This window comes from Zeus faber (genome assembly GCF_960531495.2).
Source record: "Zeus faber genome assembly, chromosome: 1".
In the NCBI taxonomy this organism is placed as follows: domain Eukaryota; kingdom Metazoa; phylum Chordata; class Actinopteri; order Zeiformes; family Zeidae; genus Zeus; species Zeus faber.
Window position 1 is genome coordinate 18,392,074 of NC_137193.1, and position 12,220 is coordinate 18,404,293.

General features: G+C 41.9%; 1 protein-coding gene across 1 annotated transcript; it reads left to right on the forward strand.

Annotated features, from left to right (window-relative positions):
* Nucleotides 1-2,815: 2,815 nt before the first annotated feature.
* On the forward strand, nt 2,816-3,274 carry LOC307238653 (transmembrane protein 74; the record flags this gene model as incomplete). The annotated part of the gene is made up of 1 exon (XM_080011738.1): nt 2,816-3,274. One exon carries the CDS (start codon nt 2,816-2,818, stop codon nt 3,272-3,274), a length of 459 nt encoding a protein of 152 aa, XP_079867864.1.
* Nucleotides 3,275-12,220: the final 8,946 nt, after the last annotated feature.

Consider the following 12,220-nt stretch of genomic DNA (forward strand, 5'->3'; position numbering starts at 1 on the left):
AGCTCAGGAAGAAAATAATCAACTGGTGAACCCAAGAAAGAAAAATTTAAATAAAAAAATCACAACTTGATCACGACAAATCCTGTGGAACCAAAAGGGAAGTAAAATCCACAAGCTCTTTGAGAGAGCCTGTTTCTTGAAATGAACCTGCTAAGCCTCTGACACGGTGAAGGTCACCGCTATGTAGTATTTTACACGGCGCAGCGCAGCAATCTGTTGCTCTACTCCTTCTTTGCATCCTCTGTGTGACAAATGGCAAAAAACAGCCTCCAGCCCTCCTGCTAGCCTTCACTCTCGTCTGCCTAGAAAGGTCCTGACCACCAAATGCAAGGCTAGCAGAACACGCACAATAGCCATAAGCGTCGGGGCACTCGGTGTAACTAAACACCAAACAAGCCTGTGTGAGCTGTGGATGGTAGGCTGGAGCAGTGACGCGACTTGTAATTATAACCTTTGGCTCCTTATAGCCCACATACATGCGCCAGTGCTCAGTGCAGCCGGGGGATTTCTGAGAAGAGCTGGGGAGAGGAAGCCTCCACTCTGCGGAATATCCGATTTGACATGGTTTGGCTTCAGCACCACAGGACTCCTCAGGCTGCTTGGTGTACGGAAAATGGGCCATCGAGGAAACTGTCTTGCAAATATTTATTTACCGAGAAAGGTATACCGTTAAGAGTAACAGTGACTATTGAAATGATAGGATGGGGTCGAGGGCGGTGAAATGTGACAAATGGGTCGATGGGTCCAACACAGGATGACACGTGCAGAAGGACACCTTTACAACTCGGCTTTACACTGCAGTTCAGTTCATGAATGAGACTTGTTGTTTCAGTTCAGCTAATGGCCTCTAGAGGCTGCTCCAGAAAACCTCCAGCTCAATGTAAGACAATGAAAAAAGAAAACACTTGAATCAAGTCTTTGTCTAATGGTGCTTTGTATAGCGTTGCACAAATTAATAAATAGACACAATTCATTCATATTAAACTAGATTTTCGATAGAGAATATATAACACCCGGCAACATCCGTGTTAATAATGCCACTATTTCATATGCGCATCTTTTTTTTTGTTTTTAGCCCAGTTCCAATAACTCTAGTGACTTTTGGTGGCAGCGTCAGGTCAGGACCCCCACGGATAAAGAAAACTCAGCTCCTCAGAATGTTGCAGTTCTTTGCATGCGGATTCCAATTATCCATAGGAATGAAAGAGACTTGTCGTCATCTGTTGGATTCAGTGTAAACCCGGGTGAACGGTTTGGCCCCAGCCTGCCAAGATGGGGGTGAGCGTAAGGCCAAACTCGAGAATTCAAAAATCGACCGTGCAAAAAAACCAACGGAAACTACATGCACCACACCCATTTTTTGTTTTTTTTTGTTTTCATCTGTTGTGAACTCGGTTTCCCACAATCCCCCTCCTCTCTGCTCTGTGACGTGAACCTCGTTCAAGGCTCCGCAGCTCAGTGCGGTCGAGCGCTCTGCCCGAGCGAGGAGCGACGGGAGCGGGCTGCGAGCGAGCCAGCCACCGGGGAAGACGTGTGCGGAAAGTCAAACCATAGAAAGGTGATCTCTCTACGGATGAATTGTTTTTGGTTTTGTTTTTTTTCATTCAGATTGTCGAGGTATCTACGGTTTGCGCGGGTAAAACATTTTTACAAATGATGTGAGAGGTTGCGCAAGTGGAGTCAGCGAAAGTGTTTTGTTGAATTTTATGTCCGCTCAGAGAAGTTTTACTTCTTCTGCGTTTGGCTTGTTTGTTTGTTTCTTCATTATAATTAGGCTAATATTACAATTTGATTGTCTTATATTAAGGTAAGGCACTTTGCGTTGCATGTTGCGTATGAAATGTAGCCTGCTTTACAAATAAACGTTATTGATATTATTATTATTATTATTATTATTATTATTATTATTGTTATGATTATTATTATTATTATTATATTGCTATATTTGTACTATTGTTATTATTATTAGTAGTAGTAGTAGTATTAATATTATTATTATTATTATTATTATTATTACTATTATTATTACTATTGTTATTACTTTGTATTAATTGCGTCGCACACCCGGTTTCGTGCGTAGAATTTGACAAAAGTAAAATAAATAAATAAATAATAACTTGAGCTACGGATGTCAATTTGCTCCTATCTTGCATGCGGAAGAATGGACCAGTTGTGTTATTTTGTGACGCAGGCCATTGAGAAGTTGTATCTTCATTTGCATTGACGGCTTGTTTTCCTTTTCTTCCTTCCCCTGCTCAATTCCCAGAGGCGGACTCCTACAGCATACGTGCATGGGCTTATTGGAAGTGGAACCCGGAAGCCCATTGATCAAATGGATGATCTGGAACTGTTTTACTTTGATCACCGGGAAAATAATCCCACGGAGTCCAGCGCCATAAATCTTTCTGGATTTTTTCACAGCCGAAGTATCGAGGAGACCATTTATCATCAGGGCGAGGAGTCACTTTTCAGCGAGAGGCAGCCGGTGCGCGATGGATCAGCACCACGGACAGCGGCACCCAGGACTCAACGGCTCTGGGCGGGGGAACTAGAGACAGAGAGACCAGGGACAGGGAGACCAGAGAGTCCAGAGACAGGGAGGCCACAGACACCAGAGGCCGAGAGACCAGAGACAGGGAGAACTGGGACACAACGGCCAAAGACAGGGAGGCTGGAGAGGCCAGAGACAGAGAGACCTCAGAGACCAGAGGCAGGGAGACCAGAGACCACCTCTTTAGCCTGCAAGGGGGAAGGAGATCCTGCTCTTTGGGAACACACCAGTCAGTCTTCCAGAAGCTCATTCAGCGAACTCCACATGGACGAACTTTCCATGCTCTGCGACGACGACCTCGGCTCTGACGAGTCTGAGAAGTCGGCGGACTACGGCTTCATCATCGCTGTAACCTGCCTCGTCACCGGCATTTCCCTGGTGGCCGTGTCGTACACGGTCCCCAGGGACGTGGACATGGACCCGGACAGCGTCTCTGCCCGGGAGATGGAGAGGCTAGAGGGGGAGAAGGCCCGGGTGGGTGCCCACCTGGACCGCTGCGTCATCGCGGGGTTGTGTCTCCTGACTCTCGGGGGAGTGCTGCTCTCCATGCTGCTCATGGTCTCCATGTGGAAGGGGGAGGTATTCCGGAGGAAAGCGTTTGCCTATTCCAAGCATGCTGCAAATTTATATGGCTCCATCAGCCTGAGAGGAGGATCAAGCCCGATCCACAGCCCTGCCGCACATTTGTCAGTGGGTGATGAGGATTTGGAGGTGCTCAGCTGAATTAATCTCTAAGACACGTGTAAAGACTCTAAAACCTCCTGCAGAACCCTACCAACAGTGTCTTACAGGCCTGCAGTGACTGCCCTGCTGCTCCAGTTAAATCATCTGTTGACTTAAACTTAAAGAAAAGTGATGTGCTTATCCAAACACTATCTGCCGTTTTAACTTCCGCATCATCGATGTTGAATTTCCAAATGTGATTTGATTTAACACAGTTGTGGCATGATCATTATTCCCTGGACTTATTCTGCATTATAACTCTGCCTTTGTGGGAACCTTGTTTCCACAAACGTACAACTGGAGGAGTAATTAGATCCTGTGGCTGCATTGGCAAATGTGAAAGCTCCACTTACACTCAATACACTTGGGGTTGGAAAGCAGATGTTCAAAACCACACACACACACACACACACACACACACACATACACACATACACACATACACACATACACACATACACACACACAGTACAGAGGGATAGAGATAGTAAAGGGGCAGAAAGAGAGAGAGGGAGAATGAGAATTTATGAGATGGATGGATGAAGAGGTAAAGAGAGAGAGAGGGAGGGAGGGAGGAAGGGAGTAAAGGAGCAAATCAACACACCCTGGAGGGCGCACGGCTCCCCTGGTGAGTGCTGTGTTTAATTGCTTGCAAGAGGTCTGCAAAACACACAAATCACTGAAAAGAAGGAGCACTTTCAAGACCTTCGCTGTTTCTTATGCGAGCTCTGCTGTGGAAGGGAGTGTAAATCCAGAATCCAAAGTGAGCGGAGTCGAGGTTTTCCTCTTCAACAACCGTCTCCCCCTGCTTTAGAGAGAGATGCTCCGTTTCATGGCAAGTGCTTCCCCCACCGGCATGAATCATATTATCCTCCATGTGACCTTTGCTCTCACTTGCATCATAAATGCAATTAAATGTGTAATTATCCGACCGCCTCAATCAAATATTAAACATTAAACTCTTTGTTTTTCCCCGGTTGTGTTGGGGAGTTCTGGAGCAAGGAATCAGCTTAGTTCAAAATCAAACCCGCACACTCAGGGTGGTAAATGGAACCACAGTACGAACACACACACACACACACACACACACACACACGCACACACACGCACACACACCTACATTCACACTCCAGCCACCCCACCCCTTTTATCCGCCCCATGAATGGAGTTACTCAGAGAAATAATTCAAACAGCTTGCTGTGGGGAATGGAATTGGTTTTGCCGCAGGGGGGGGTCACATGGGGTCATGAGGTAACGGGCTGAGGCTGTGGACGCCGTCGAAGTGGGAAGTGGAGACGCAGGGCGCTTCGGTGCTTTACATCAACGTTTGACAGCCACTTATCACCAGCCGTCATAACCGCACGTCGCCAGAGGACTGAGTGACACGATGTGGAAGTGGAAGTGGAAGTGCAGGAGTCCAGCAGAGAACAACAGGAGACACCACTGGGATTTTGGCAGCTGCAGAATTCTCTTGTTATATAAGCCTCGTGATAAAAATCTAAAATCTAAAATACTTTGTTCCGGTTGATTAAGCTCCCCGCGTTTAGAAAGAAAAACAGACTGTAGCTGAACTGTAGCTCTGAGTTAATGGCTTACTCGATAATGAGTGGTTAGGCCGACTCAGTTTGTTGCATAGCAACAGCAGGTGGACTCGGCCAATAGCGGAGGGAAATTATTTTACCTCTTCCTCGTGGTTCAAAAAGCAAATGTAATCTGTTTTTTCCGTCCCAATTCGAATAAAAAAAAAACGTAACAAAAATAAACCCTTCCTTGTTTGTTCTGTTTTCGACTTATTGCTGACTTATCTCTGCTGAAGCTGGTTTGGGCTTTGCTGCTGAACTTTTCAGGTCGGTTAAGGGGAAAATTAAATTGCCTTGAAGCGATCACAGATGCGCCGCTGAGTCACATCGGTCTGTGCTGGCTATGTCCTGTGTGTCTGACTGTCGCTTTATTGTGTTTTTTATTGATTTGCGGTTATTAAGAATGCGGGCTGCTGGAGACGGATCAACGCCCACTGCTCCTGTCCCCATCTCTGTCCTCTCAGGAAAAAAACCATAACCATGGAAACGGGGTTAGTTTGTTGCTATGGAGAGTACAGCAGCCGGCGGGGAGTTTTTTTTTTCTTCTTGTAATTGAGTTAAACGTGTCTTTTTTGTTTCTACACTGTGACGGCGCCCACGGGAGAACGCACTGTATTAGAGCGTTACTAAAATTCATTGGCGTGTGTGATGAAAAGGCCTTGAAATGAACACACATTCCATCTGCGTGATTAAATCTTTTCTCAGAGAAATGAGTGAATCAAATTGACTTGAGCACTGTCCTTGAGTCTCTTTGGATCAAGTATAATTTCAACAGAGAGAACATCTATCTATCTATCTATCTATCTATCTATCTATCTATCTATCTATCTATCTATCTATCTATCTATCTATCTATCTATCTATCTATCTATCTATCTATCTATCTATCTATCTATCTATCTATCTATCTATCTATCTATCTATCTATCTATCTATCTATCTATCTGGGGCACAGGTACAGTGGCACAGGTACACTGCCTTACAGCCAGAAGTTCCTGGGTTTGATTCCCGCCTGGGGTGCTTTTGGTACTGTGCTGCGGTGGGTTCATTCACGATTCAGGGCCTTTCTGTGTGAAATTTGCATGATCTCCCCATGCTCCATACAACATCAGTAAGGACCCCCACCAAATACATGCATGAGATCAGTGTCCGATCAGCAATGGACATTTGAAATTGGTCCCCAGGTGTGTCACTGTATGCTCCCCACTGCTCCTGACAAGCCGGGATGGGTTAACTGCAGAGAACCCATTTGAAGCATGTGTGAGTTGGTTGTGTTGTGCTGTGTGACCAATAATGAATCCAATCTATAATATATATATTACTAATAAATATTAATAAAAAGCCACCAAAATCCCCCAAAAATTTGGGGTCTAGGGAGTATGAATATGTTATGCATAATTGATAGTCAAATTGAACCTAGAAATGATAAAGGACTGGTGCAGGAATGTGGTTTAAGAAGTATAAATGTCTTAAATCCAAAGACACTGAATCTGTTGATACTTGCTTAATGAATGATTAATCATGCATCATAAAATAAATATTTAACGTGCAAGGGGGTCATTCGTACATTTCCCATTTCTTCCACCTCAGGAAGCACTGTAAACTGTCACCAAGTGCCTTGCTTGGTTCTAAGTACGGAAAGGCAGAGCCATCAAGATGACAGATGCCAGGAGAGGAGACACATTGAGCGTATGCACCACAAGGAAAGCGCCTGAATAGGAGCAACTAGTCAAAACCTCAGACGCCATAACTCCGGGAGAGCAGAACATTGAGCCCACACTGAGGAAGTGAGGTGGGGGAGTGGAATCAGTCTCCTTGCTGGGCAGTTCTCCTTACCTCGTCTTGTGATTTATGCCACAGTTTATTGTACGTGCCACGCTTCCACACCTGCGCTGATGAGGCCTACAGGAAGGAACTTTACAGGTTTATGCAGAACGGTAATTGAGTTGAAATCGTCCCGGTGCAGATCGGAGCCGCAGCTCTGGGACGGTGAGACCAAACAGTTTTAAGGTGTGTTTTTTCGGCGAATATCCGAGCTACAGACGGAGGAGAGAGAGAGAGAGAGAGAGAGAGCGAGAGAGAGAGAGGGAGTGAGAGAGAGAGAGAGAGCGATAAGTAGAGATGGATAGATAGAGGGGTAATGTGACGCTACAGCCTTGGAGTAAACCAGTGGAAGGCAATCTTTCTGAATCGAGCACTTATCATTTCTTAACCCTGTTATTCCGTTTGTTCATGTCTGTCAAATAAAACAAATATATCTTTTCTCTTCCTGATTGAGGGACACCACTGCGTTTTTTTCCCCTTCAACCCATTTCTTGAAAGACTATGTTTTTGTTGTGCTTTGGTGCCCTGCAATTGGAAATAGCTGCAGTCCCTCTTCTTTTCCCATTCCTACTAAGGAGTTGCGAGCTTGCGTTTACAGGAAGGTTTATGGGTTTTCTTTTAAAATTCAGCGCTGTAAGCGTTTCATTTCTAACTCAAATGGTGTCCTTGTATCGCATACCTCAAAGAGTTAATATATTCATCCTCCACTCCCGAGCACAAACTGCAGGCTCATTTAATCAAAGGTTGTGCCTTAGTTATGTGACTTCTGAATGGTAGCTTTCACAAAGTGCTCAGGGCTACAACAGTATTGTTTTCTTTGTTCCCACGCTCCGAGTGGGAACTGGCAGCTGTCACTCAGTGCAGTTCAAAGCCAGAAGACTGAGAAATACATGTTGAACAGGCAGGCGAAGGCAGGCAAGGTAAAAGTATATTTAAAAAGAGTCTCCCTCTTCCTTCCTCTGCCCCGGTACGCACGGCGGGGAATAATGAGGATGCATACTGAGCAGGGAACTTCACAGACCCTCATTCAGTCGTAGGTTTCGCCTCGAGATCTCTTGTAATGCAGATGATCGCGTTCCTTGTTTCCCTCCGCTGGAGAGCTTGGTCGAGCAGTGGAATTGCAGAAACATGTCACCATTTGTTAAGTACGTATGTCGTACCGTATGTGCTGCATACACCACCAGTCTGTTCTCAGAGCTTCTCTCTCCTGCACAATAATAGCGTTGGGTCCCATGTGGAGGGATTTCTGTCAAGTATATGGGAATAATTAGCCAAGGTATGTTTTCGTAAGGATGTACTTTGGATTGTGTTACCAACTTCCCCCGACCACATTCAGTGTACAGAATAACATGAGATGGTTTTACCAGTAGCTGGTTATCTATGCCACCTCAATGCATTGTTTAGAGAGTCATTTTGCACTTTTTATTAAACACAATGACCAGACGTTCATTACTTTATGACTTAATGTCAAGAGTCAAGAGTCAGATGTTTATTTGTCACATACATATACATACGGTCATATATATATGCAGTGAAATGTCATGACATCCGGAGATTACGCACAATTAGCTCTATAAGCTCTAAAAACACTAATTATACTAAAATGTGTGTAATCGTCACGAGGCACTGGCGCAGGAGGCTGCAAGGGGCGGCGCCACAATCGCGATTCTGGGTTCTATAATTATATAATAGTATTCAATTTGTAACGTGTAATTACTAGTAGTGTTAGCATTACTTTCTTTGTAACTGAGATCAATGTGACTTTATGTCTGCAATTTTACATTATTGCATTTAGATGGCTTGATGGGAGAAAAGTAAGAAGATACAATATAAGGTATTGATCGATTTATGACATGTTCGATAGAGATACACTGTAAATACTATGATTCCCCGCAGTATAGGGGTGCAGTGATTATAATATACTTTACTGGTGACTAGTGCCTTTGAGACTTTAATCAGACGTGGTGACTTTTGAATTTGAATGCCAATTTGAGGATTTTAGCATTTACAGAAACATTCAAATGGAGTGTTCCAACGAAGACCCAATTAAGAGGGAATAACACAATTTAATTTAACTACTGTTCTGTGTACGTCTGTGTGTGTGTGTGTGTGTGTGTGTGTGTGTGTGTGTGTGTGTGTGTGTGTGTGTGTGTGCGTGTGTATGTAGGGGTGTCGGTTGGCTGGTTAACTGGGTCGGTGGGTGGCCTGGTATTGACTTCTACTGCCAGAGACATTTTAAACACTCAATGACCTTTTAAGCACAACCAGGACCATAAGGACAATAACCAATTATCATAATCCTCTTTTATTGTTTTGGTAGTTGTTGTAGTAAGTTTATTGGGTGTTGTCTTGGCTTTGTTTGGCCAGTGAGCTTGACATCCTGCTTTGTACGTCTTCCATCACTGTTTTTTTTCTACATGTATATAAAAGCCGCTGCAGCATCCTGGAGTCCTGACATTAGTCAATACTTTAACTGACATATAAGTATCTACATCTTTACCACAGCTGATTTTGTCTACTCTTCATTGCTGTTAGTGCGATCCGTTTCGTATGGAAAGACAGAAAGAATGTGAATCACCCACCAGGCTGTGACATACACATTTTCCACTTTATCTTCTAAACACAAGAGATGTACTTTTGGGTTCTAACATTTAGTCTCTGACGTGAACTTGCAGATGAATCAGCCTTGTTGTGCCGCTGAGGAACGCGAGATGAGTTCCTCTCACCCGGTCGTAAGAGAGGACTTCGTGTGAAAGAGATTCCAAAAATAAATTACCCAATTTCACCTTTAACTTACATCAAAGGGCAACCAGTTTCTTTTGTTTGATTTATTTTTTATTCCCTCACATCCTTTCCTTCTTTAAGCTTTAAAGTAATTTTCATATCTCGGCTTCTTTCTCTCCTGAGCAGTTTTCCCTCTGATTCTCCTTGTGTGTTATCTTCCTATATATATATATATATATATATATATATATATATAATACCATATATGTTTATGTATATATTTATTATATTTGTTTTCCATTTCATATGTTACATAAACACACTGTTCTTATCCACTACATTTCAAGGCAAATGTCCTCTTTTTACCCTACATTTCTAAGACAGTCATAGTTTTTTTTATCATCAGGATTTATTTATGTTTATATTTTTGAATCCTTGTAAATTACTATGACATCACCAATAATATTTATTGTAAATTATAATTAGGAAATGCAAGCGCATCATCTGCGCTGTATTGAAGACTGTTATATCAGGACACTGAATATGACAAGTACTTTGACTTGTAATACTTTATGTACATTTAAGAACAAAATATACTTTTACTGAAATAGAAAAGTCAGTGTCCTACTTTCACCTTTTTCCTCTGACACATACTTATTTTTGCTATATTTCCAAAACCGTTTTGCCAGGCTTGATAGTACCTAATTTTGTAGCTTTATCATATGAAATTATAAAATAGAAAAGCATAAAATGCCAATAATTCCACTTCACCATGTTGGCTTCTACATGTATGCACCGTAAGTGTCAACTTCTCTACTGTCTCTACTTCATGGATTTTGGATTGAACAGTCGACGGGACTATTATTAGGGGTCCAACCCTCAGGGCTGGACCCCTAATAATAATAATAATAGTTATTAATAATAATAATAGAAGCTGTGCAATGATAATTACCCACAGAAATACCACAGTGTTGTTTGAATTTCATGGAAAGGTAACTTACTGAAAATGTAGGGGAGGCTGTGGTGAGTTAAAGTAAACCCTTTCTAAATTGTGCTGCATTTCAGAGAACCCGGGAAACTGTAAAACACACGCAACACGACTATACTGGACCCGACTAAACTGTTTATCGCTGCCTGCAGCTCTATGTATTCTTATTATTATTTACATCGATTTTGTCTTATGCATGTGCTGGTGTAGGTGTCGGCTGCTTTAGAGCCTCAAATAAAGGGGTTCTTGACAGAGAAATGCAGTTCAGTTGTCCATTTATTGCCTCCATTCAATTCATGGTTTTCTGCAGTATAACCAAAGAAACAAATGCATTAATCAATAATCAATACAATAAATGCAATTATCCATAACTTTGGCAGAAATATAATCAAACTTATGGTCACAAGCATCATTCAAACAATAAACTGTCAGAAGGAAACTCACATTGTCAGTAACACAAGAGGGAGGCAGGACTGGAGACACCTGGATGGTCTGTCTGCTCTGAACTGTCAGAATGATCAGTCTTCACCTGAGTACACCAGGAGTCACATCAGATGAAATGTATCCTAATGGCTTAGAATTGAGGATGCCCTCAACTTCAATCAGTACAGAGCTTACGCTGACACCGATTGATCTCCAACAGCACTTCCCATGCATTTTTTACCGATATAATAATTTTGAGGGTTACATTTGAAGGAGGGCTGATATTGGCTGAATGTCTTTTGTAGCTCCCTTTCAGCTCCACAGAAGTTGGCATCTCTAAAAATACTCTCTCAGAGCCAGGGTGGAAGAGGCATTCATCAAAGTCTTTAACAAGCAATTTGGTGACTGGATGGGAAGAATCCAATACCCAATATCCAATACCCAATGGGGTGGATAGAGGGGCGAGAGTTTTTAGTCTGTTTGGAAGAAGCTGTTAACTCAGTGGGGAAACTATCAGCCTGACATTGTTTCAAGAGACTGACCTCGCCTTCATTGTACACGGTAAGATGGTACTGATCGGGTTAATTCAACCATTTTAAGGGTTTCGTATGTATGGCTCTACAAGATCTACACTGTAAAATAAAGAACAGTAATTATCTTTACCATAATTAACATCGATTACTGTTATTTTACAAGAAATCTCCAGATTATTTCATGAAATCCTTTACTTTTTACATTTATTAATTGTTAGAATAGAGTCATACACCTCTAAAAATCAGAATAGTTTTCTTAAAAAATGATAAAGAAAAGCTTAAGTACAGATAATTACTGTTGTTATTACAAAAAAGTACCATAAATCCAAGACCATTTACATATAAAACACAAAAAATACATGTAATTTTACTTTGCAATTGCCTAAGTTTAAATTAACTGTCAGGAGTTTTGCACAAATATACATTTTTAATTCACATTAGCACATTAATAAACTGTCAAAATAAATGCATTTTCTTTTTCTAATTGTAGACTGAGAAATAAAATGTTTACTTAATTTAGTACTTTCAACCAATCCAGTGAAACTATGTTGAATAAATGGGAAAAACATTAGAAAAGTAATTACTACATGCTTTTAAGCAAATCTCACCAAACCGCCTTAATTAAATGGTACATCATACTGCACAGTTATGCTGAATTTACTTAACACAAATGAATTGTATTCATGTTGGATTCATGAAGAATTTTGTTTGTTGTACATATCATGGCTTCGTTCAATTTAATTCACAGTTTGTCATGTGCCAAACAAACAAACAAGGGCCAACATTACACACGTTACCATTAAATAAATTAAAGAGAAAATACAATAAAGAGACAAAAATGTACAAATAATGACTTATCAAAGTGCAAAAACTG